The 27,247-nt window shown below is 41.6% G+C and overlaps 1 protein-coding gene across 1 annotated transcript in view; it reads left to right on the top strand.

Moving 5' to 3' along the window:
- Positions 1-27,247, top strand: part of COL7A1 (collagen type VII alpha 1 chain) — a gene marked incomplete at its 5' end in the record, with an annotated part of 134,524 nt that overhangs the window by 5,427 nt on the left and 101,850 nt on the right. The window contains 13 exons of the mRNA XM_083353344.1: positions 345-502; positions 1,732-1,861; positions 4,697-4,819; positions 6,678-6,827; positions 7,829-7,948; positions 9,988-10,140; positions 10,666-10,776; positions 16,860-17,009; positions 17,115-17,243; positions 20,007-20,153; positions 20,478-20,603; positions 24,898-25,044; positions 25,585-25,710. Of these exons, the coding sequence (XP_083209470.1) occupies positions 345-502; positions 1,732-1,861; positions 4,697-4,819; positions 6,678-6,827; positions 7,829-7,948; positions 9,988-10,140; positions 10,666-10,776; positions 16,860-17,009; positions 17,115-17,243; positions 20,007-20,153; positions 20,478-20,603; positions 24,898-25,044; positions 25,585-25,710 (1,770 nt within the window). The remainder of the gene's footprint in view (positions 1-344; positions 503-1,731; positions 1,862-4,696; positions 4,820-6,677; positions 6,828-7,828; positions 7,949-9,987; positions 10,141-10,665; positions 10,777-16,859; positions 17,010-17,114; positions 17,244-20,006; positions 20,154-20,477; positions 20,604-24,897; positions 25,045-25,584; positions 25,711-27,247) is intronic.

Genomic DNA, 27,247 nt, shown 5'->3' with positions numbered 1-27,247 from the left:
TCAGTTTGATATGCTATATAACCTTTGGAACTTTCCCTTCAGTGAACATCTGAATTTTGTTCTTTTCTTCTTTCCATGGAAACAATATTGAAGGAAGCTTAGGTCAGGGCCACTGATCCCATCTTATTGATGATTTGATTTGACCCAGCAAGTGGATAGCATTCCATTCTTCCATTAGAGGTCCCAGCCCCCACTGATGTCGACGCTGTCACTCTTCATTTCATAGATCCTTTCAGCTTTTCTGAAATGCTTAGCCTTTCTTTTCTATGTCTACAACTTTCTAAAGTGGTCTATGTCAACAGTAAACCTGATTTATGTTGTCCTCTCTGCTATTATTCCTTAAGGTGCCTACAATGGTCCTTCCAACCTGGCCTTTGTGGAACAAGGAACAGACATGCTAAGGATCCGTTGGACAGCAGCTGGTGGTCCTGTAATTGGATATAAAGTCCAGTATGTACCTTTGACTGGCCTGGGGCAACAAATCCTGTCAGAAAGGCAGGAGGTGAGTACTTTTTATAGTGCAATCGTCATGCTTTCTCAGAAGTAAATTTAGCAAAATTCAGCTATAAAACAGGGCAGTTTTAGTGTGGCAGATACATATGTGCAAAACATTCACTATTGGGGAAATCTGAATTGTCCTATTTTTCATCCAAGACCACATTAGTCAACCCATTCTGTGGCTAACATAGCAGTTTTCTAAAAGTGAAACTTCTGGAATAAGAAGTGGTTTGCGGTGTTCTGGGGGTGGCATTTCTCAGGATAAAATATTATGCATACAACTAATGTGGGAGTAAGGCCCTTATTGGTCTGAAAAGAGGTTGAAGGTACATTATCAAGGTCATGCTATATTAATGGCCTTCCCCCTCCAAATTAAAACAACAACATAAACACTAACTGGCTTTGTCTGTTTTCAGACCAGCCCATGTTCCAGAGTGCTCTTTTAGTTGATACACATTGTTATAGTTGACATAATAATATTGACTTTTTGTTTATAAAAAAGGATGAAAGGTCCAGTGTCCGCCCTGCATTCTAAGGGAGTTGTCTCATCACAGAATGTAGCTTATTTCTTCAACTAGTTACCCCATCAGTTTCTTGTGACCATCACCCAGTTCTTATTTACTTAAAGTCCCTCCCTTCTATTATCAAATATTATAGTATTTGATAATAGAAGAGAAACTTGGGGAGTGTTATTTTGACGAATTTAGATAATAATGAAGCAGGGGGTTGGCCAGCTTTGATCACTCTGTTATTCTGTCTAAAGTTGTTTTAAGCAATAACTCCATCTAATAAATTGCGGTCAACTCTTTGGTGCAAGGAATGTGAGGTGAACATGTGACATGGTTTGCAAGTAGTATAAAATGAACATTAAACATGTTAGAGGTTTTGTAAGCAATGTGCAGTAAACACAAGACTTGTAAAGTATTTTTCTTTTTTTATTTGCCTAGAAGAGGAGATTTTTATTTTTACATAAAACAACGCAGTTTTGAAAAAAGGACATTTTTTATTTATTCCTAGTAAAACTAATTAGCTTTAGTATTGTAGTGATAAATTTTTATCAGGTTAATAGTATAGAGGTAGGAGTTAAGTACTACTTGTCCTTCCTCAAGCCATTTTTATTTGAGAAATACCAGAAATAGTAGAATGTAAATTCATACAGATGGTATTTGCATATATGATTAGATATGGTGGCAATTAATGAGTAGTAACAGATTCATTCTGGATACTAAACAGATCAGTGTGGGATCTGGTGAGACAAGCACTGTACTTCGTGGCTTGAAAAGTGGGACAGATTACCAGGTCACTATTATAGCTCAGTATGCCAATCGCATTGGAGAATCAGTTTCTGGCAAAGGACGGACACGTGAGTAATAAGCCCATCTTTGATGTACTGAAATTCTGTAATTTCTTTGACATTTCTTGATATATTTCCTTTTAAAATTCCTCCCAAATAATTCCAGAATTTGGTGCCTTCAGATTTCTCGGGTATAAACTCCCATTTGTGGTTCTTTGGGTGTTTGTGTAGCCTTATCATGTATAATATTTAGAATTTACAGTTAGGAAGTTTATGTGTAATAGTTCAGGACATAGCCACAGTTTTTTGATTGCAGAGTCAGAGAGCTGGTGAATAAGTTGATGGCTATCTTCTGGGAAGCAAGTAAAAGCCATAATGAAAAGTCTGATATTGTCCTGAATTTATGTCTGAGAAACCCTGCTAATACAGGAATTTAAAGCCTTTTCCATTGTGGCATTGGAGTCCTAAATAGCCTCCAGGGCAAGTATGCATCCACCATCTTTTTTCCTAGCCTTTGGCTAATTCTTTGGCTAATCCTGGGTACCTGACTCATACATTCTTACAGGGCATTATATTGCTTTTGAAGATGTCTTTATTTAGTTATCATGACAAGCAACTGAATGTATATGTCCATGTATGTCATCAGGAGTTGTGCTGTACTCAAAACTTAACTTCATATTAAAAATTAATGTAATAATTCATCATACAATGTGTGCTATACCCATCAGAATATTTTCCCCCAATATAGACTGCATTCAGAAAGTATTCAGACCCCTTCACTTTTGTCAATTTTGTTATGCTGCAGCCAGATTCTATAGTTGTTGCAATTCATTTTTTTTCCTCATTAATCTACACTCAGTACCTCACAATGACAAAGTGAAAACAGCAATTTGGAAATATCTGTAAATTTAGTAAAAAGGGGAAAAAATGAAATATCACATTGGCATAAGTATTCAAATCAGTACTTTGTTGAAGCACCTTTGGCAGCTTCGAGTCTTTTTGGCTATGAAGCAACAAGCTTTGCACACCTGAATTAGAGGATTTTCTGCCTGTCTTCCTTGTAAATCCTCTCAAGCTCAGTCAAGCTGGATGACGAACATTGGTGGACAACCATTTTCAGGTCCTTCCAGAGATGTTCAGTAGGGTTCAAGTCAGGGCTCTGGCTGGGCCACTCTAGGACAGAGTTGTCCCTGAGCCACTCCTGTGTTGTCTTGGCTGTGTGCTTAGGATTTGTCTTGTTGAAAAGTGAACCTCCGGCCCAGTCTGTGGAACTGGTTTTCATTGAGGATATCCATGTACTTTTCTCCATTCAGCTTTCCCTCATCCCTGAGCAGTCTCCCAGTTCCTGCTGCTGAAAAACACCCCCACACCATGATGCTGCCACCACCACCATGCTTCACTGTTGGGATGACATTGGGCAGGTGATGAGCAGTGCCTGGTTTCCTCCAGACATAAGTTTTAGAATTGAGGCCAAACAGATCTATCTTGGTTTCATCAGACCAGAGAATCTTGTTCTTCACAGTCTGAGAGTCCTTTAGATGCTTTTTTGCAAACTCCAAGCACACTTTCATGTCTTTTGCACTGAGGAGAGGCGTTCATCTAGCCACTCTGCCATAAAGCCCAGATAGATGGAGGGCTGCAGTGATGGTTGTCCTTCTAGAACTCTGTCCCATCTCCACATAGGATCTCTGTAGCTCAATGATTATTGGGTTCTTGGTCACCTCTCTTACTAAATTCCTTCTCCCCCAATTGTTCAGTTTGACTGGGTGAGCAGCTCTTGGAAGAGACCTGGTTGTGACAAACTTCTTCCATTTGAGAATTATGGAGGCTACTGTGCTCTTAGGAACCTTCAGTGCAGCAGAAATTTTATTGTAGCCTTCTCCTGATCATTGCCTTGCAATAATCCTGTCTGAGCTCTGCAGGCAGTTCCTTTGACCTCATGGCTTTTACTCTGCCACAGTATGCATTGTTAGCTGTGAGGCCTTCTATAGAGAGGTGTGTGCCTTTCCAAATCATGTCCAATCAATTTAATTTACCACTGGTGGACTCCAATCAAGGTGTAGAAAAATGTCAGCAATGATCAAGAGAAATGAGAGGCACCAGAGCTAAATTTCACGTGTTGTTGCAAGGGTCTGCATACATATGCCAATGTGACATTTCAGTTTTTCCTTTTTAATAAATTTGTAGACATTTCTAAAATTCGGTTTTCGCTTTGTCATTAGTGAGTATAGACTAATGAGAAAAAAAACTGAATTTGAACAACTGTAGAATCAGGCTGCAGCGTAACAAAATTAACCAAAGTGAAGGGGTCTGAATACTTTCTGAATGCACTATAGCTATCACACATTATCACAGCTAGGCTGCTATTGGGCTAAACCCCAGAAAATACTTCATGTGTGTTTTGAAACTACTGCACTGACTACAAGGCCATTTTAAGTATTAGTCAAAGTCCTGGGATTGATCTTTAGAGCCCTATGCAGCTTTTGGACTTTGTGCTTAAGGACTGTCTTTTCTCACATGTGTATTGTCTGCACCATTTTTATAACTTCCACTGTCTGCTGTCATTATCCTGTATAATTTTCAAATGAGTTGCCAGCATAACCTTACAATGCCAGGTTTTCTGCAATGATGATCCTGCCAGCTTTCATTTGTTCCAGGCAGCCTAATGGTTGGGGTACTGGTATTGTATTCCTGGTATTCTGAAGGGACCCTGGCTGGAGATGGCTTTGCCATTTTGCTCATGCAGTTCATTCCACTATGAGTGAAAATGACTCCATCCTATTAGTATAAATTCTCTCATAACACAACGTGTCTGGGACTCAAGTAAAATGTGAATGTGAAGGACCCACCCCAACGATTCTTTATTTTCCTGATAGAGATCCCAATACTTTGTTTTCCTTACAGAGATCCTGTCTGGAGTGACAAATTTTCGGGTGTTGGAAACAGGGCCATTTTTCCTCAGGCTGTCCTGGACAGCTGATCTGAATGAAGCCCTACAAGGCTACAGGCTCACTTATGTGGCTAGAGGTCAGTGCAAAAAAAATCACAGGGGTGGTTTTTGGGGTTAGAAGTGCTAAGCCTCAGAAGGCTTCTGTATCAGCAATTAATTCAGTTGCTTCAGGGAGTACTGGAGCTGAAGTGGAACAGGAAGTACAGTACATGGCTGCAGCTTCCTTTTAACCTGATTGGTAGTTCTTCATCTCCTGATTTACAGGGATGAGGGGAGAACAGGAATTGCTGTGTTTCTTTAGGTTATAATGGGCTTGTGCTCTAGCAGAAAAGTGAGTCCTTCATCAGAATGGAGCACTTTGTCTGGGATGGAGACATCTGTACTGTACATCCCTGTCCTGTAACAGCTCTTGTTTGTTGAGGATTGCAGACTTTAAAAAGAACAAATTGAGTTGGAGAGAGGGTAACTTTATGTCCAGTCCCAACTGCTCCCAAGCATCAGTTCTAACTACCAAATGCAGCAAGGGTCAGAACTCATGGTTTCCTGGGTAAGAAAATCCAGGCTTGGGAAAGTGGACCCTACTGGAATATTCCCCCATGACTTGTTGTGATGTGCTTGTCAGAAGCTGCACCTGGAGCTGCCTCACCTCAGCCTGCAGCCATGCTGGTGCTTATAGCCCTGGCAAGTCTCCCAGTGCCTCACCCAGTGTCTGGCCACACCTGCTGCCAAGGGAATTCATCTGCCTAGCAGAGAATGCTGGCCCTGTGGGCACCAAAATGAATGTTGATGAGATCACCGCCAACTGTTCCTTTTGCTTGCGGCTTTGCTTGGTGTGACTCAATCAGAAAGAAAGCCTGTGCAAAAAAAGGGTCCTGTAGTAACTGTCACTGTCATTTGTCTATCAATGCTCTCTAGATATTTGTTCTAATCCACTTTAGAGTAAAAATGGTTTATGTTAAAATGGTCTCCGTTCCTTGTTCAGCAGCTAAAGATTCATGTTCCACGCAATACTAAATACTCTGAAATAGAGGGTGGAGATATACATGGGATCAAGTAGAAAACAAATGAGCCCAGTCCGGAGATACATGTAAGCTGGACTTCTGTAGCTGCTGTATTACAAGGAAGTGTGGGTGACTTTCAGTCCTACAGACTTCAGCCTAGTTCCGTATAGCATGTGGCTTAATTTTCAAAGCTCTCAGAAAGGGTCAGTTCCGATTTCTGTTAAGTATCTGTCTCATCCCTTCAATCCGCTATCGGGGGAAGACAGAAGAGAGTAAAGAAAGTAAGAAAAAGAGGAAAAATGGATTAGAGAGATTAAGACAAGGTCCAGTGAGATACTTACAGTAATATTCTCCCTTACTTTTGGCTCTGACTTTATTAAGTATTTTCTTTGAGTCCAGCATGTGGCTGCTGGCCAACTGTGTATATGTTCCTTCAAATCACTTTTGACTTCTGGTAACTGCCTGGCCAAGGTCTCTAGTTTTCTTGGCAAGATTTTTTTTGGAAGTTATTTGCCATTGCCTTTTCCTAGAGCTGAGAGTAACCGTCCCAAGATCACTCAGAGGCTGGACTAGAACTCACAGTCTCCCAGTCACTTGGTTTCTAGCCTGATGCTTTAACCACTGCAGGCACTCTCAACTTGCATTTCCCAGAATGCTGGAATAGCTGGAAAACCTGTGGAAGATACAAGGTTGGGGAAGACTATTTTAAAAGGAAACAACCCTCATTTATCAATAATTCTACTTTCCTGAATTAGTGATATAGTTCAGTCTTTAAATTTCAATGTTAAGAAATGAAGAATGAAGTTCCAATAAGAATTTGAGTTGTAATTTTATCAACATTTTTAAAGAAGTAGCACTAGCCAGTGATCCTATATATTTCTCGTACGTTTTTTATGTACATTTCTAAAATTACCTTTGTTTTTCCTTCTGAAAGGTGAAGCTCAGGCTGAAGAAGTGAATCTTGATGCCAGTTCTACTTCGTTCTTGCTCAGCAACCTTCGACCTAACACTGACTATGTGATAACATTGCATCCAATCTTCCTACATCATACAATAGTGCCTGCTGTAGTTCGTAGTCGAACATGTAAGTGTCGCCTAAATTAAGGGAAGCAGAGCTTTGTTCCTGGAATAGGTGTTACGGAGTGCAGGAGGGTGCCTGGGTGCCATGAGCAGGTACTAAAGAGGGTGGGGTGGGTGCCACAGCAAGCACTGCGGACTATGAATGGGCGGGTACTACAGAGAATGGATGGCTGGACAGCTGCTTCAGGCAGACACTATGGAGTGCCAACGGATGAGTACTGTGGGCAAAAGCAGTGGAGCAGAGGTGGATAGGTACCATGGATGGCCACTACAGAGTGCAGGCAGGCAGTGCCACACTAGGCATTATAGAGCGTAGGTGGCAGGCAGGTGAAAAAGGGGGCATGGGAGAGACTTATAGGAATGACTTGCAACCTCCTACTCGCTTCCCCATTGACTTTGCTTGTGGGAAGCCAGCGAATAGTGATCACATGACTGTAGGATGCTGCAACTGTTTTGCAAGCCAGTTGCCAAGTGTCTGACTCACAATCATTTGTCTGTTGGGACTCTGCAACAACCTCAACTTTGAGGACTGTTCTCAAGTCCCCCCTTATTCAGCACCATCATAACTTTGGTCACTGAACGAGTGGCTGTAACCCAAGGACTATCTGATTTGCCTGTTGTTAATCCAGCCCTGATTAGGTACATAAGGAACTATAGGCTTTCCAGTGTTTAGTTTATACATGAAGTAGGCTTTGAGAAATGCGAGGTGCCAGGATTGGGACTTTCTTGTCTTTATCTGGAACTCTTTTAGTAGTCTTTATAGTCTACTACTATAAAGATACTGATTGTGGGTATTATCAGCTAGTACAACCATAAAAACATCCTTAACTTCATAACTTAAATAGGAAAATCATGTCTTTGCCTTTCATAATCTTGAAGCATAACCGTGAATTCGGTGAGGAAATAAAGCTCACGAAAATTTGGGTTCTAGAATTATTGATAATTAGATAGCTGAACCATCCTTCTGCTCATCTTGTTTGATTTTTCCTCTCTCTCTCTTTCTAGTGAATTTGGCAGGAATACAACAACTGAGTGCCCAGGACATCTCCTCTCAAGGGATGCTGGTGATCTGGAGGGGTGTGAGTGGAGTTACTGCATATCGTGTTACCTGGGAACTCCCCTCAGGTATATCTGTTCACTGGTACTTTTTCATGTTATATAAATATTTCTTCTCACATATCGAGTAAGACCCTGTTCTCCATTTAGACACTGAATGACAATTTTGCATTAATTATACTATGCAGTTGACAGACTGAAAATGATTTTCAAGATATCAAAACTTCCTGTCAGGACCCACCTCAATCCACATCTTAGGAAATAAGAACTCTTGGATGCAAGTTTAGTCCAAAAGGAAAGTGTTTACTAGGATGGAATCGATTGTGGCAATACAAGATGGAATCTAACAAAGTTACATTTCAATCCTATATAAAGCATTCCCATTTCAGCCCCTCCCCTCATCCATTTGGTCAGGCTCTCATCATTTGCTTAGGTGTCAGGCCCTTCCGTGGGAAAGGGAACTCTCCTTGGTTTTATGGTTATTGCTTTCCTTTTTCAGTTGTAAATGAAGATGCAATCCAGATCTGTCTCTCCCCCTCCCTCCCCCAGTTCAAATGTTCCCTGTTGTTAGAAGATCACCTTAAGTCTATCCTTTCCCCCCCCTTCAGAGAGATGGCAGAATCCCCAGAATAAGCACATTGTTCTACCTATACATTTATGAAATGTGATATAAATGGATTCTGACACTTCCATTCTAAATAACAAATGAGACTGTTTTCTAATTAGGCATCTATATGGTTTTCCCCCCCTAATTGTTACAGTGAAAAATCAATGGAAACAGGAGCACTTGATGGCAAATATAAATCTTGCAGACCTGAACAAGACCTGAAAATAATTTGACTAGGCTCTAAATAGCATTATAATATTACACAAATAGGTACTCTGTGTGTGTGTGTGTGTGTGTATTCACACACACAAACACACAAATGCAAACGAATATAGAAAGGCACAAAGTATGAAGCAAGAGTTTCTTTTTAAAAATGTATTTAACATTATATTCTTATAATATTTAATATTAAAAAATACACCTACACAATCTATCCATGTGTGATAAATTAATATATCTTCTAGAAGGGAGGTAGTCCTGATATGCATGATTTTCCAATCTAAGTACACTTTTACAATAATTTTATAGGCTGCTGTGTAATTTAGTTATAGGTTTATCCAGAAATCACTACAAGTCAGGCTCCAAAACTCAAGAAAGACACACATAGTTATTTCTAAGCAATTTCCTTTATAGCTCCTCACCTATAGATAGAAATATTGCAAAATTAAAGCAACATTGCATCATTATACATTGAGAACTTCTAGGGAGAAGTTATCTTTTTCCCACCCAAGCAATGTAATGTCCATTAAGAACTGATTATGAGTCTTAGATGGAATGATGACACCTATCCACAATTCAAAACTTGAAAGTGGCAGACTTGCACTCTTTAAGTGTTTCAATAAAAGGTCCAAACCCCTGTGATTTTTCTTTTTGTAAGAAATCTATTAATTAACTCCTATGCTCCTTATTTAGAATACTTTCAAGTTACTGTTATGTACAGTATATATGTATATAGGGGATGTTACACAGAGATAGCCACTGACACCACCAGGTGGCAGGGTGCCCTGTCAGGATTGGCAGGGCAGTCTTTGGCGGGAAATCCGGACAATGGGATTGGTTCCAAGTATACCTGGCTAGGTACATAAGAGGGGCAGTTGCCCCTTTGTTTGCCAAGTCTGTGCTTCATCAATAAAGAATGTTATGCTGAACCCTGTTGTCCTGCATCGTCCATCTTGGCCATGCGGTCCAGAGCTCACAACTTAACAGTTACTACAATTAGTTTTCCACTTCATTAATAGATTAAGAAGTTGGGAGTAGTATTAAAAGTCTACTGTATCTAAAAAGATGTTGTATATTTGTGGTAATTTCAATGTCTACAGGAAATATCACTTCGAATGACATAAGTGAAGAATTGAGGATCTCTTGCTGAATGGGAAAGGAAAGTAATAAAGGTGGTTTGCTGCAATTCAGCATGTGGTCATGTAATTCACAAATGCATGTTTTGTATGGATAATAGCTAACAGCTTTGTTGCATTTTGCTTTATATTTTGAAATTTCTTAGGTCAGGGTCGTCAAACAGCTGATGTGGATGCCAGCAAGAATTCATATTTGTTAACTAGGTTGCAGCCTAACACTGATTACCTGGTATCTGTTGCGCCACTCTATGGACAGGTAGAAGGTCCCAAGGCCTCTATTAGAAGGAAAACAGGTATGCGTACTTGCTGATGATTATTTTTGTTATGTTACTAGTGATACCACAATTAATATTGCTTGTGCTGCTATTACAATCACCACCACTGCAGGTAAAATAGGTCCACTGTTAGCATTTCATTTATGAGCTAGTTTATAGTATAATAATTCAGTTAAATATGAAGATATCAAACATGAACATTGGTTTAGAGAAGTTTTCTGATTCAAGTTTAAAGATGGTGTACTCTTTATCAAGTATTCAAGTTGGGAGGAAAAAATGCAACAGATATTATATGGTAATTATAGTTGAAACCGATGTCTAGGTATGTTCAAGTCAATATATGAATGCTATTTATGCAGCCCATCTTTAGAAAAAGTGCTGGGACTTCGTATAATAGTAAATTTTGATATAGATTGTTACTTTTTTTCTTCTTTGAATAAACTTGTCCCATAGTAATTAGGCTTGGAGCCAAAGATTGTAATAACTGAGGGGCTATTAGTCAATTTCCTAATCATTCACAATTTTACAATTTATTTTTGTTGCTCTTAGAAATAGCCCAGCTTCTTAGGACTATTGCTGTTGACCCAACATCAATTAAAGTTGCCTGGAATATCATTCCTAATGCTCGTGGGTATCGTCTGGAGTGGAGAAAAGCAACAGGTAGGCTGGCTAAATTTCTGCAATGAGTAGTAGGAAAAGTTACAGGGATTGTGGACACTTATAAATGTAATGTTGAGAATCTGTTCCTTTCCCAGTCAGTTCCAAATATTTCCAGGATATCCTTTTGGAAAAGTTTCTATGTAGTTTCCTTTTCTTTTAAGGTAAGTTTTAGAATAAGCTTCTCTGACCTGGTATCCTCCAGCATGTACTATTATAATTCCATACCTTATCTAAGAAAGCAAGAGGTGATGGGAATGTTGGCTTTAAGATGCACATTTTAAAATAATTGCCTCTCAAAATATGTATCATTATGGCTTTTGATACATTGGGGGGAATGAAGTATGATTATGCCTTAATGTTGAAGGGAACTGAAAGTTAGGCAATGACTTAGTTCCAGTATTTATGTCAGAATAGTGAGAGGTAGGGATAATAATAATAATAATAATAATAATAATAATAATAATAATAATAATAATAATAATAATATAATAAAATAATAATAATAATATAAAATAATAATAATAAAATAATAATAATAATAATAATAATAATAATAATAATAATAATAATAATAATAAGAAGAAGAAGAAGAAGAAGAAGAAGAAGAAGAAGAAGAAGAAGAAGAAGAAGAAGAAGAAGAAGAAGAAGGAGGAGGAGGAGGAGGAGGAGGAGGAGGAAAGGACCTTGGAGGTCATCTAGTCCAACCCCCTGCTCAGGCAGGAAACCCTATACCATTTCAGACAAGTGGCTGTCCAGTCTCTGTGTTATATATGTAAACAATCCCGTAATAGATATGTATATATGTTAACAGTTCAAACAATACTACTGCAGCAAAGTGTATAACTAAAAAGCCTCCTGACAGAAAAACACGCGGGAACTTTGACAGCTGTCAAAGTTCCCCGCACAGCGCAGGCGCCACCACTGACAGCTCGCGGCTGTCAAAACACCAAGCCACGCGGAAGCCGGAGCTGTCAACGGAAGACGACGCGGATTGGTCCCTGCCTGACACGGCGCCAAAATAAACACCGCTGATTGGTCCTCGCTACCAGCTGCCGGCTATAAAAGCCGGACAAGTTATTCTATGTTTGCCTTGCTCTTAAATAAACCTGTTGTTACTAGCCTGTCGTCCCGAGTGGTCCTTCGGCTACTTCACTGGCGACGAAGGTGGGATCGCTCCGGAGCTGAAGTCACGGCCGAGGAAGGAAGTTCCCGGCAAGAGCTGTCACGGAAGTTTTAACTTCCATCGGAGCAACCCAGGACCGGACGACATGGCAAACTTCGGCCGTGTGAGGGAGTTTGATACCCGCCATCCCGAGAGATGGCAATCACACCTCGGCCAAGTCGAGGGATTCCTCCTCGTCAGTAAAATCACTGACGACCGAGCAAAGGCCGCCGCTCTGCTGTACATCAGCGGGCCCCCGGTGTACGATGCAGCCGTCGGGTTGTTCAGCCCAGCGCCCATCACTGAAGTCTCCTACGCAGACTTGGTGGACCAGCTGAGCAAATACTACATGCCGGCTCGATCAGAACTGTACTGGCGGGTGCAATTCGCACAAAAGAAACAACGGCAGGACGAGCCCGCCAACGAGTTCATCGCCGGGGTCAGACACGCCGCAAGGAACTGCTGCTTCCCCGACCTGGAAGACCGCATCAGAGACCAGGTGGTGATCGGTCTGAGGGACGAGAAGCTACAGAAAAAACTGACGTCCAAACCCGACATGAACCTGGCCGAGCTGACCAGGGAGATCATGGCATACGAACACAGCCACAAGAAGAAGCCAACCAACACGACCCCAGAGACCCCCGCGACCGTCTACCAGGAAAGCGCAGCCTTCAGCGACAGTGGAGAGTCGGTAGATTTCACCGACGGAGAAGCCCTACAGCACCGAATGGAGCACCGACAGCCGAGAAGGGGCAGAACGTCGGACCGCCGGGGGTCCAGGAACCCTCCACCGCCACCACCGCGTTACGAGCAACGAGCCGCCTGTGCCAGCTGCGGGGGCAATCATGCCCGAGGAAGCTGCCGCTTTAGGAACGCGAAATGCCACAATTGCGGGAAGACTGGCCACATCAAGCCGGTGTGCCGCAGCAAGGGCCAGGACAACATCAATGAGGTGGAGGCAAACCCCCCAGGTAGGCCGGCTGCCCAAGCCAGCAGAGAACCCCACCCAGGCCCCCTGGTAGAGACAGTGGACAGAGTAAACAGCATAAGCTCCAAGGTTAAGATTTGGGTCAGAATTCAGGGGGTGCCCTGCCACATGGAAGTAGATTCTGGGTCAGCAGTTTCCTTAATTTCGCTGACAACCTATCAGGAGATCTGTCAGAAAGGCCGAGGACAAATTCCCCTGAAACAAACTCAGGTACACCTAGCTGACTTCCAGAAGACCCCCATTCCATTGGAAGGGAAAGCCAAGGTCGTAGTGCAGTACAAGGGGTTCAAGGGTCCCCTGGAGGTTTTAGTTACACCAGGGAACCGCACCAATTTGATAGGGCTAGACTGGTTCAGTCCACTAGGCATCGCTTTAACAGGGGTTAACACCATTCTAACACCCAGCCTAGAAGCCGTTTGCGATAAGTTCGCCGACGTTTTCGATGGCACTTTAGGGAAATACACGGGTCCCCCCATCTCCTTACAGCTAAACCCTGCAATCCAACCAATTAAGATAAGAGCCAGGAGGGTACCTTTTGCCCTTAAGGAAAAAATCGAAAACGAACTTGATCGCCTCGTAGGACTAGGGGTGCTTGAGCCAACAGAAGGGGGAACCTGGGAGACCCCTATTGTTACCCCAATCAAACCTAATGGTGAAGTGAGACTGTGCGCTGATTATAAGGCGACAGTCAACCTAGCCCTCAGCCCCCATGCCTACCCGGTGCCAGCGGTAAGGGACGTATTTGCTTCCATCCGCTCTGGCGCCCTTTTCGCCAAGCTTGATCTCACACAGGCGTATTTGCAGCTGCCTGTCACTGAGGACACTGCGGAGGCCCAGACAATTGTCACCCACCGCGGTGCCTTTAAGGTAAAGAGGCTCCAATTTGGCATATCGGCGGCCCCGGGTATATTTCAGGGTATCATGGAGAAGACCCTGAAGGGAATACCCGGGGTCTGCCCCTATTTCGACGATGTTCTCATCGCCGGAGAAAACGAAGCGAACTTAGCTGACAGGCTGTCAGCTGTGCTGAGCCGGCTCAGAGAAGCCGGCCTTAAACTTAAGCGGGAAAAGTGCTCTATTGGAGTCACATCCACTGAATTCCTAGGGTACAAAATAGATAGCCAGGGCATTCACCCCACCTCAGAAAAACTTCAGGCTATCCAGACCGCACCCAGCCCTAGGAATAAACAAGAGCTTCAATCCTTTTTAGGATTGTTAAACTTTTACCACGCCTTCATCCCCCATAAAGCCACTATTGCGGAGCCTCTGCATAGACTCCTAGACAAGGGTACAACTTGGTCCTGGACCAAAGAACATGAGAGTAGCTTCCAATCGTTAAAAAAGATTATCTGTCACAGTTCAACTATCACTCTTTTCAGAGAGGACACCCCAATATGCATCGCTTGCGATGCCTCTCCCTATGGAATCGGGGCTGTCTTAAGTCACATATTCAAGGACGGTACACAAAGACCCATAGCCTTCTATTCACGCACTCTAACCAAAGCTGAAAGAAACTATGCACAAATTGACAGGGAAGCCCTAGCAATAGTAGCAGGGGTCAAAAAATTTCATGATTACCTATATGGAAGACCATTTACTATAATTACAGATCACAAACCCCTGCTAGGCATTTTCACGTGGAACAAACCTACTCCACAAATTCTCTCTCCGAGAATGCTAAGATGGTCAACCTTCTTAGCAGCCTATTCCTATCAACTAATACATAAACCTGGTAAAGAACTGGGACATGCTGACTGCCTCAGTAGACTACCCATACAAACCAGGGACTCAGACCCAGCCCCAGCCAGCCAGATTTTAGCAATCTCCCAACTTCCAGAATGCCCCCTGACTGCAAACATTATAGCTAATAATTCAGCTAAAGATAAAATACTTGCCAGAATCCTCAAATGGGCCACAACAGGATGGCCAGCTCAAAATCCACAACCTCAATTCCAACCTTACTATAACAGGAAAAATGAGATCTCAACACATAGAGGATGCCTGCTGTGGGGAAATAGGGTCATCATACCCGAGAAAAACATTGACCAAACATTACAAATTTTACACGAAGGCCACCCTGGAATTGTAAAAATGAAGGCGATGGCTAGAAGTTATGTGTGGTGGCCAGGCATAGATAAACAAATAGAAAAGTATGTGGGTGGGTGTTATACCTGTCAAGAGACCAGGAATGAACCACCCCAGGCACCAATCCATAAATGGGAGACTACAAGGAACCCTTGGTCACGTATACATATAGATTTTGCTGGACCCATCCAGGGCCAAAGTTTCTTAATTGTAGTAGACAGCCACTCTAAATGGCTGGAAGTCACACCCCTTAGAAAAACAACGTCCCAAGCCACTATTCAAGCTTTACGAAAAATATTCGCTACACACGGCCTACCTGATACCATAGTTTCTGACAACGGACCTCAATTCACCTCTCGTGAATTTCAGATCTTCGCTATGAAGAATTGTATTAGGCTGGTCACGTCGGCGCCGTTCCACCCATCGTCAAACGGAATGGCTGAAATTATGGTACGATCCACAAAAGAAGCGTTAAAAAAATTCGTTAAAGGGAACTGGCAGAGGCGCCTCAGCCAGTTCCTATTAGCACAGCACACAACTCCATGCGCTACAACCGGCAAATCACCAGCTGAATTGAGATGGGGGAGAAGGCTAATAACACGTCTGGACAGACTACACCCCGATACATATCCAGAAGAAAAACAGCACCCCCACCCCTCCCGCACACTCAACCCAGGTCAATTGATTTGGGCTCGATCATACACAGATAAAAACAAGTGGGTCCAAGGGACAGTAATAAAACAAACAGGGCCCATCTCATACCTTATAGCTACGCAAACACAAGGCATCATACGCCGCCATATTGATCAGCTCAGACCCAGACAACCACCACACAATTCTGAGCAACCAACCAATGCCGACATACAACCCCCACCGGAAATGCTGCCTATCCCAAACCAGGAAGAAGAACACCAAAACGAGGATCCAGAACCAGACCACCCTCCACCCCTTCGCCGCTCAACCAGGAATCGGAGACCACCCACCTACCTAAAAGACTATCAGTGGGCAGGTTCAAACATCCAAGAGGAAAGAAACGCACCAGGGGAGGGGTAAGGGGTGTGTTATATATGTAAACAATCCCGTAATAGATATGTATATATGTTAACAGTTCAAACAATACTACTGCAGCAAAGTGTATAACTAAAAAGCCTCCTGACAGAAAAACACGCGGGAACTTTGACAGCTGTCAAAGTTCCCCGCACAGCGCAGGCGCCACCACTGACAGCTCGCGGCTGTCAAAACACCAAGCCACGCGGAAGCCGGAGCTGTCAACGGAAGACGACGCGGATTGGTCCCTGCCTGACACGGCGCCAAAATAAACACCGCTGATTGGTCCTCGCTACCAGCTGCCGGCTATAAAAGCCGGACAAGTTATTCTATGTTTGCCTTGCTCTTAAATAAACCTGTTGTTACTAGCCTGTCGTCCCGAGTGGTCCTTCGGCTACTTCAGTCTCTTCTTAAAAACCTCCAGTGTTGGAGCATTCACCACCTCTGGAGGCAGGTTGTTCCACTGGTTAATTGTTCTAACTGTCAGGAAGTTTCTCCTTAGTTCTAGGTTGCTTCTCTCCTTGACTAGTTTCCATCCGTTGCTTCTTGTCCTGCTTTCAGGTGCTTTGGAGAATAGCTTGGCTCCTTCTTCTTTGTGGCAGCCCCTGAGATATTGGAACACTGCTATCATGTCACCCCTCACCCTTCTCTTCATTAAACTACACATACCCAATTCCAGCAACCGTTCCCTATATGTTTTAGCCTCCAGTCCCCCAATCATCTTTGTTGCTGTTGCTGTTACCCATTTGTTTTCAAATCTATAAAGATCAGTGCTAATTTCTATCTTGTATTGATTTCAAGGAGTGGATTCTCCCAAGACTGCCTCTCTTCCCACCAATGAGAACAGCTACACTCTGAGTGACCTGCAGCCAAGCACAGAATATCATATCACCCTCTACACTTTGTATGATGGAAAAGAAGTAGCCACCCCGGTTACTATTTCAGAGACAGGTGAGTAAGAGGAAATTCATGCTCCCTTTAATTCTGCTAGTCACATTCCTGGCTGAGCCTTTGATTCTCACATCATCTTTGCTGAATTCAAAATTTCTCTTTTAGGGGTGGCCCCTTCAGTGGGAGTCATCTCCAACTTGAGGATCATCGAGACCATAGGAAACAGAGTCCGGCTATCATGGCTAGGAGTCCAAGGAGCCACAGAATATAAGATTGTAGTACGCAATATGCAAGGTGAGCACACAGGAGCAGCTAGTTGATAGGAGTGGCGGCTTGCTGAAAATCCAGAAGTATCCATTGATGGGAGCACGTGGAAGAACAGAAGTGTACTAAAAGGAGCAGAAGAACAAAGCCTTTCCAAATGTCTGTGGAGATTCTCCGTCATCCAGGTCATGGTTGTCCCAAAGGTGCTTTTTTCAAGAGGCAACTGGACTTTCTTGTTTTTCTTTGAAGACATTTCGCTTCTCAGCTCTGAAGAAGCTTCTTGGATGAGAAGCAAACGTCTTCAAAGAAAGACAAGAAAGCCCATTCATTGCCTCTTCAAAAAACACCTTTGGGGCAAAGCCTTTCCAAGCAATAAATAGAGCATCCCTCTTTTTTTCTCTTTTTTTCTGGGTTGAACAGCATGTTCTGAAGGGAGATTTTCTTGAAAGTTACAGAACCTTGATAAAACATCATCTCTAATCATTTCAGTAGTGCTTCTCAAACTTTTTCCTTTTACTCAAAACCACTTATCAAAAAGCCTTTTTTATCCCATGTAAGTAAAGCATTTTAAGTCAATTTAAATGTCCCTATTGTCATTAGATAATGGGTTCATGTGTTACGTAAAGAGAAACCACTTTTACCAATTTTAGGTATTTTACTCAGGTTTGGAAACCACTGATCTAAATAGTTTTAATGATGTTCTAAAGAACATTAATGCAAGCACCCTCAAAACGTATTCAAGTTATCAGCATTGAGAGTGTAGAGATGGTACCTGGGTGAGAATAGGAATAGGAATAGAAATAGAATACTTTATTGGCCAAGTGTGGTTGGACACACCAGAAATTTGTCTCCGGTGCATAAGCTCTCTGTACATACAAGTAATAGTCATAAATCATGATTATAGACAACATAAAAATACATTCATCATAAATCATAAAATATAACACTTCATCACATAAGATGCAACACTTAGTGATAGTCATAGGATACTAGCTAAGCAAACAACATAAATCATACTAGGATAATAAATAAAACAATATGAATTGTAAGATACAAGCAACAAAGTTATAGTCATAAAAAGGTAAGGATAGATAATAGGAAAGATGAGGAGACTAATAGCAATACAGCTTTACTAAGTAGTTTGACAGTGTTCTAGGAATTAGTTGTTTAGCAGAGTGATGGCCAGGGGGGAAAACTGTCCTTACGTCTAGTTGTTCTGATGTGTAATGCCCTACAGTGTCATCTTGATGGAAGAAGTTGAAACAGTTTATGTCCAGATGTGAGAGGTCTGTAGATCTTTTCACAGCCCTCTTTCTTGCTTGTGCAGTATATAGGTCGTCAATGGAAGGCAGGCTGGTAGCAATTGTTTTTTCTGCAGTTCTAACTATTCGTTGAAGTCTGTGCCTGTCTTGTTTTGTTGCAGTGCCAAACCAGACACTTATAGAGGTGCAAATGACAGATTCAATAATTCCTTTGTAGAACAGTATCAGCAGCTCCCTGGGCAGACTGAGCTTTCTGAGTTGGCGCAGGAAGAACATTTGTTGTTGTGCTTTTTTTGATGACATTTTTGATGCTAAGTGTCCATTTTAAATGGACCTAGAAACTTGAAGGTCTCTACTTTGATACTGTGTTGTCTAGTATTGTAAAATAGAATAGTAGGGTTTCTTCTAAAATCTACTAACATTTCTACAGTTTTGAGAGTCTTCTGTTCAAGATTGTTCTGGCTGCACCACAAGGCTAGTTGTTCAATCTGCTGTCTGTATGCAGATTTGTCGTTATCTCGAACGAGACCAATCACTGTTGTATCGTCTGCAAACTTCAGTACTTTAACCGAGGGATCTTTTGAGATGCAGTCATTGGTATAGGGTGAGAAAAGAAGTGGAGAGAACACACAGCCCTGGGAGGGGGCTATACTAATTATACAGGTATCTGATGTGATTTTGCCTAGCTTCACTTGCTCTTCCTGTCTATTAGAAAGCTTATAATCCACTTACAGGTATGGTCAGGCACAGCTAGCTGATTTAGTTTAGTGAGAAGAATATCTGGAATGATAGTATTAAATGCCGAGCTGAAGTCTACAAAAAGGTCTTTGGAGATTCAAGATGTTGTAGGATGTAGTGCAGAGCCATAAAAACAGCATCATCTGCTGATCTGCAGATCCGTGATGGTTTTCAGGTGGGCCAACACTAACCTTTCAAAGGTTTTCATAACTATGGATGTCAGAGCAACTGGTCTTTAGTCATTCAATTTTTTGATGGAGGGTTTCTTTGGCACTGGGATGATAGTAGAGCATTTGAAGCAAGAAGAAACATAGCACATCTCTAGTGATTTATTAAAGATGCGGGTGAAGATGGGAGCCAATTGGTCAGCACAGGTTTTCAAGCAAGAAGGAGTTATCTTCTCTGGGCCTGGTGCTTTTCTAGGCTTTTGTCTGTGAAACAGACCTTGCATATAATTTTCTATGATCACCAGAGGTGGGGGCCCCAAGGGGATGGGGTCAGTTGTAGGAGGTTTGGCTGTTGTTGGTGCATCTGAGATGGGGATGGTGGAGATAGGTGACAACACTGAGATGATTCACACCTAAGTAGAACTAGAAGAGTATAGCAAAATAAATGTTCTGTTGAAAGCTGAAGTGATTTGTTTGTGAGAAATTAAACTATTAATTTACTCTTCTTCTCTCCTTATCCAGTGTCATATCGTCTTTGTAGCCTGATGCTGTGATCACAAAATCTAAGATTTGTTTTTATTTGAATTATGAGTTCATGTTCACAACTATTGTGGTTTCTGCTGTAGATGGCACTGAGAGGGTTCGACGTATCCCAGGCTCCCAGACCACAGAGGACTTAGTGGATCTGAAAGAGAACGTCTCCTACGTGGTTCGTGTGTCAACTCTTATTGGCAGTCAGGAGGGTAGTGCTGTTCCTCTCAACATCCGGATCCGTAAGCATGTTAACCCTATCTCTATGCTCCACTGCCTCTTTTGCTGTCTTGTTCCCCACACAGAATCACTTTTGGAATTATTTACCTTCTGATTTTATAATAAAGAGAATAATTTTTGTCCTCAGATAATGTACTTGAGCAACACTATAGGGGAGTAAAACAAGGAGACATTCTTATTACAATTATTTGAGTTGGTATGTTAAAAAAAAGAGCCAGAGATTTGTCTCTTTGTTTCAAGAACTTATTCAACTGTTTCTCCCTATAAGCCCAAGCCATCTATTACATGCTTCCAGTTAATCCTACTTTCTCTCCCATCTGTGGCAGGACCACCATTAGTGGTCAGCGTAACAAACCTGCGCATGGTACCAGTGGGAGTGGGTCGCATTCGGCTGCTATGGACTCCTGTTCCCAGGGCTACAGCTTATAAACTGGTGATTATCAACACTCAGGGTAAGGACCTTCTGCATGTCTGGATAATTCTGATTGAAGAGGAGTCAAGCTTCACTAGATCAGAAAAGGATCTAGTGAAGGAAAAAGGGGGGAGATCTCATTTTTCAAGTCGGAGGTGAAATATAGAAGAGTCTGATAACAATAACAAAATAATAATAATAATAATAATAATAATAATAATAATAATAATAATAATAATAATAATAATAATAAAGTTGGAAGGGACCTTGGAGGTCATCTAGTCCAACCCCCTGCTCAGGCAGGAAACCCTATACCATTTCAGACAAATGGCTGTCCAGTCTCTTCTTAAAAACTTCCAGTGTTGGAGCATTCACCGCTTCTGGAGGTAGGTTGTTCCACTGATTTATTGTTCTGTCAGGAAGTTTCTCCTTAGTTCTAGGTTGCTTCTCTCCTTGATTAGTTTCCATCCATTGCTGCTTGTCCTGCCTTCAGGCGCTCTGGAGAATAGCTTGACTCCCTCTTCTTTGTGGCAGCCCCTGAGATATTGGAACACTGCTATCATGTCACCCCTCACCCTTCTCTTCATTAAACTAGACATATCCAATTCCAGCAACCGTTCCTCATATGTTTTGGCCTCCGGACCTCTAATCATCTTTGTTGCTCTTCTCTGTACTCTTTCCAGAGTCTCAACATCTTTTTTACATCATGGTGATCAAAACTGGATGCAGTATTCCAAGTGTGGCCTTACCAAGGCATTGTAAAGTGGTATTAGTACTTCACGTGATCTTGATTCTATCCCTCTGTTATGCAGCTTAACATTGTGTTGGCTTTTTTGGCAGCTGCAGCACACTGCTGGCTCATATCTAAGTGATTGTCCACTAGGACTCCGAGATCCCTCTCACAGTTGCTACTATTGAGCAGGGTACCACCTATACTATACCTGTGCATTTGATTTTTCTTGCCTAAATGTAGAACTTTACTTTTTTCACTGTTGAATTTCATTTTGTTAGATAGCGCCCAATGTTCCAGTTTGTTCAAATCTTAAGCCTGTGTTCTGGAGTGTTGGCTATTTCTGCCAGCTTGGTGTCATCTGTAAATTTGATGAGTTCCCCATCTATCCCCTCGTCCAAATCATTGATGAAGATGTTGAAGAGCACTGGGCTAGAACAGAGCCCTGGGTCACCCCACTACACACTTTCCTCCATGTAAAGGAAGTTCCATTGAGGACCACTCACTGAGTACGGCCGGTCAGCCAGCTATGAATCCATCTGGTGGTGATGCTGTCTAACCCACATTTTTCTGTCTTATCAAGTAGTAGGTTGTGATCTACTTTATCAAATGCCTTACTGGAGTCCAAGTAAATTATCCACAGCATTCCTCTGATCCACTAATTTTGTCACTTGGTCAAAGAATGCAATAAGATTTGTCTGGCATGATCTGTTTTTGACAAACCCATGTTGGCTTTTAATAATGACTTTGTTTGCCTCTAGGTGCTCACTGATTCGTTGTTTGATTATCTTTTTCAGAATCTTCCCAGGTATTGAGGTCAGGCTGATAGGTCTGTAATTTCCTGGATCCATTTTTTGCCCTTTTTTGAAGATGGGAACTACATCAGCTCTTTTCCAGTCCTCTGGTAGTTCCCCAGTGCTCCAGGATCTTTGAAAAATATAGTTCAGTGGTTCTGAGATCGCATCCGCCAGTTCCTTCAAAACCTTGGGGTGTAATCCATCTGGTCCTGGTGATTTGAACTCATTTAGGGTAGATAGGTGCTCCCTTGCCATTTTCTTGCCTATCTTAACTTGTGTTTCTATTCTGTTTTTTATGGCACTATTTTTGATAGGTTGGTCTGTTTTTTCCCTTTGTGTAAAGACAGATGCAAAAAATGAGTTAAATAGTTCTGCTTTCTCCCTGTTGCTTGTCACCTTCATGCCACTTTCACCCACTAATGGACCAATCATTTCCTTCACTTTTTTCTTGTTTTTTACATGTTGAAAGAAGCTTTTTTTGTTATTGTTGACTTTGGTCGCAAGCCTTAGTTCATTTTGAGCCTTAGCTTTCCTCACTTCCTCTTTGCAGGCTCGGGCTATTTGCTGATATTCTGACTTAGTTATGTGCCCTTCTTTCCACTTTCTATACTTGCCCTTTTTATCTTTCAATTTGTCAGAGAGTTCTTTATGCAGCCATGCTGGTTTCTTCCTCTCTCCCTCCCTCTTTCATATCCTGCTTTATTCTGTATCACTTGAGGATGCATACATAAATGCTCCCTTCTCCTATTTTCCCCAAAACAGCAAATAATAATAATAGTAGTAGTAGTAGTAGTAGTAGTAGTAGTTGGAAGGGACCTTGGAGGTCATCTAGCCCAACCCCCTGCTCAGGCAGGAAACCCTATACCATTTCAGGCAAATGGCTGTCCAGTCTCTTCTTAAAAACTTCCAGTGTTGAAGAATCCACAGCTTCTGGAGGCAGGTTGTTAACTCTGTGAGACAGGCTGAACTGAACAGAGTAACTGGCCCCAAGAAGAAAAGCAGTTGATAAAAGGAATTTGAAACAGGGAGTCACTTGGAGAAGAAGCAAAATGAGAGGAAACAGCAGAGTTAATTGGAGTTCTTTAAAGGTCTAAGTCTAAGAGGAAAGGCGGGGGGGGATGAAGTCAAAGGTTAGATGAGTGATTACTGGGTATAGCAGGGGTCTTCAAACTTGGCCCTTTTATGACTTGTGGACTTCAACTCCCAGAATTCCTCAGCCAGCGTGCCTGGCTGAGGAATTCTGGGAGTTGAAGTCCACAAGTCATAAAAGGGCCAAGTTTGAAGACCTCTGGGGTATAGCTTTCATCCAGTAAGGAATGGCGGAAATGGCATTAGTGGCCACTGACCATGATCTCTGGATCTGTGAAAACAGTGCTTACTGTTTTAAGCGCTACCATTAATTATTTGTGCTTTCAGTCCAGCAGTAGTTATATTTAGCTTGGATATAACTGTATATCCTTTATTTAATTTATAGTAGCTCAGTGGTCAGGTTTGCACTTAGCCACAGTATGATTTAGTTTCTTTGTTTTGGGCTTTGCAATAACAAGCCACTGTTGGTTCTTGGTTTCCCGTTATATAAAAAAGCACAATTTCTGAAAACCTCGATACTTAGTAATTCTCACAATTTTTACATTTATCCAATAAACAAATGCAATGTATCTCTCCACTTCCTAGTACTGTAACAGAACTCCGGGGTATGAATGTATGTCTGCAGTCATTTTCACATAAAAGAGCAATTCACTTTAGTGCTGAGCATCGTTTTAACTGCGACCCTTACATTTATGAATGTGGGAGGAAACGGCCCGAGGTTTGAGGGACAGTAGGGTGGAGAGAAACAGGGATCAACTGGATGTCCAAGTGAAAATAGCGTGAAATAGTGTCTGTGGAGATTTTCAGTCATCCAGGTCATGGTTGTCTCAAAGGTGCTTTTTCCAGGAGAAAACTGGGGAAAAACTAAAACAAAAACAAGAAAGTCCAGTTGCCTCCTGGAAAAAGCACCTTTGGGTGTGAAATAATGAAAGTGCTTCAGGGACATACAAACTCATAGATGCTGTCAGGACCCACCCCAAACCACGTCTTAGGAAGACAAAATTCTTGGAGTCAAATCTATCCCAAAAAGAATCTTTACTATGACATGCTTGGTTGTAGGAACGAGGCAGGACTTAATATTATTCCATGAAGTAAACCCTTATAAAGAGTTCCCGGTTTAACCCCCCTTAATCCCCATTTGGTCAGTCCCCCATCCTTCCTCTCGTATCATCCATCTCGTGGGAAAAAGGAACTTAGGACCCTTCATGTTTATTGCTGTCTTCCGTGACAAAAGCCAGATGCTAGCCCCCCCTTTTGTTTCCCCAGTTCAAAAGGCTTCTCCTTTCCTTTGAAATGCCTATTGCCGGTTCAATACACATTTATTCTCTTCTCTTCAGGAGATGGCTGAATCCATGGAATAATGTTTGAAACATTCCATTTATGAATATGATATAAATGGATTCTGACAGATGTACACACACACACACACACACACACACTTACATTTTACTTGATATATATAACTTTGCCTCTCATATTTATGACTCTAGGTGGCTTGTAATTAAAACAATACCCAAACCCCCCAAATAAAATAAAAATATGGTAATAATAAAATTTTAAAAATAATAATGATATGAAAGCTCTGAAGATGAATGTGTAACCCAGTATTGAAAAATAATGTTTTTGTCCGACTTACACAGAGATATGGGGTTGTGGCATTAACTAAAGTTTTGCGTATTATCACAGGTTGATTTTGCTTCCTTTGCATCTTGTTTCAGATCAATCGGAGGAAACGAGAAGAATTCCTGGAGACCAGAGTTTCTTTGAACTGCAAGATCTGAAGGAGGGTGTCACGTACTTGGTACAAATAATAACACAGTTGGGCACCCAAGAAAGCATTCCTGCCACCCTTACTTTCCAAGTTGGTGCGTTCTGTTCTGAAGCCAATGCTACCTCCTTCTCCTGACAACTGTATTGTAACTTTTTTTTTAACCTCTTCAGCACAGCACAGTCATTATGGCTGGTAAAGGCCTAGCAGTAAACCTTAGTAAGATTTGATGCAGCAGTAACAAGACAGGATTGTGCTCCTTCTGATGTCTTTTAAAACTTAGGTTGCTTCAACTGTGCATCTCTGAGCTTCTTGTTAAATTCTCGAAATTGTGAAATATTAGTCTTTGGCATTTATTCCTATCCTGGTTCTTCAGAAAGATCAGGATGGGAGAAGCAGATAAAAGCAGCTGAGGATTATAAGTAAAGTAGGATGTTCCAGCCTCAGCTCCTCACTAGAGAGTGTAAAGAATTCCTCCTTCTCTGACAGGTTGGTTGCACAGGTTCTTGAGGAAGTCTTCAAGAAGAACAACTCTAAATGCTATATGTGAAATAATGTATACTAAATAATTGTAACTGTCATTATTTTTGAATGGTTTGTACTCATCATTCTGTCTTCTACATGCTTGACCTTGTAGAACTTCCATCTGTAGGCAGCATCACCAAGTTAGAGGCAGCTCCATCCGGGCCCAATCAGTTGCGTGTTACCTGGAATCGGGTACCTGGGGCCACGGGCTATAAAGTGACATGGCAATTGAGAGAGGGTGAGTATTGACAGGTCACAAAATAAGGCATTCTAACTGCAAAATTGTTCGTACTTGGATTTCATTCCATCTAAGTATTGAAGTGTGGATGGCAGCATGATGTCAAGGCAATACATGTATGGAAGAAAACAAAATGCAGATCCTGAGATATTTGGATGCTTCTTATTGGAGGGCTTTTTACCATCTTTTTTTCCAAATCATAGTGTGCTTAGCTTTTCCTCCTAAGTGGCTTTTTCTTGGAAAGAAAAAAATATATGGAAGAAATTGGGATAAAACACTGAAAAGTAACAAATAGAAGATGTCCTTATCTGCATTTCATTCCATAAATGAGACAGGGCTGTCTTGATGAGAAAGGCCTTCTCTGAAAGCCTCTTCTAATGCTACAGAGTTGTTTTAATAAATACCAATTTGGTGGCAAGCAGACCGTGTGACTTTGAAGCAACTTGAAATATCTATAAAACCCAGTCAAGCTTGGTTCTGAAATTTACAGCCTTCCTACTGGATCCTTCTGAAAGATAGATGTTTTCCCCCAGTGCTGACACTGGGAGTTGTCTTTAATTTGACCTTAAGCTTCTCTAAGGACTTCAGTGAAAATTCACTTCAAATTGATTTTGCATTGGGGCAGAATTTGGCACTTGCCTATGAATTAAAAATATTCTGTGGGTTTTTGTTTTTGTTTTTTGGCTTCCTGTTAAAAAAACAAAACAAAACAGATCATTTGCAACTGAGGCAAATCAATGGACTCAAGAGATAAAGCCAATAAGCTTTTAAAACTTTGCCATAGCCAAATAATTTTAGAACAGGAAACACTAGTAATCTGATAAGATGCTAGAGCTTACCTGTGTCTCTGAGCAAGCTAATCTCTTTGCAGGTCAGAACTATTTAGGCAGTTAGTTGTCAGTTCTAAGCAAAAGGCTCTTCTTAATATTAAAATATTTCCAAGCATTCATTAGCACAGACTGGATTTTTATCCCAAAGCGAAACATGTTAAAACAGGATTAGTGATTTTCCCCTTTGAGAAAATTTTAATTATATAACAAATTTTATAAACACACATACATACGGTCTACATTATTATTGTGTATAATCCCATTTGAAGATAAGCCAACTCAACTCACATTTTTAATCAAAATACCATGAAAAATGTGCAACCCTCAAAATTTTCATTTTTTTTTAAGTTTCACAATTTTCCATGGGGGGTACAGGTGGTTAAAGATCCGAAAGCAGCTTATCTGCAAATGGGCTTATTCACAAATAGACAAGGAATATACAGATACTATCATATATGCACAAAAATAAGTCAAATTGAATTTGGGAGTTATTTTTCTTGTGTGTGTTTGTGTGTATGTGTGTGTTCTAGAATGAGCAGGGATGCTTATATAGGACATGTCATCAGCTTCTCAAAAAAGCTGCATCTTTTCCTGGGACCACACATCTTTTCTCCATAGCTGTAGGCCACCCCAATGAAGATATTTTTGGTTTAAGGAGCTGCTAATAGGTGCTATATGCTCCAAAGCATCTTTTCTGCTTCAAATGA

Source organism: Vipera ursinii (assembly GCF_947247035.1).
Source record: "Vipera ursinii genome assembly, chromosome: 2".
NCBI lineage: Eukaryota > Metazoa > Chordata > Lepidosauria > Squamata > Viperidae > Vipera > Vipera ursinii.
Note: the sequence above shows the minus strand (reverse complement) of the source record. Positions and strands in the feature narration are given on the sequence as shown.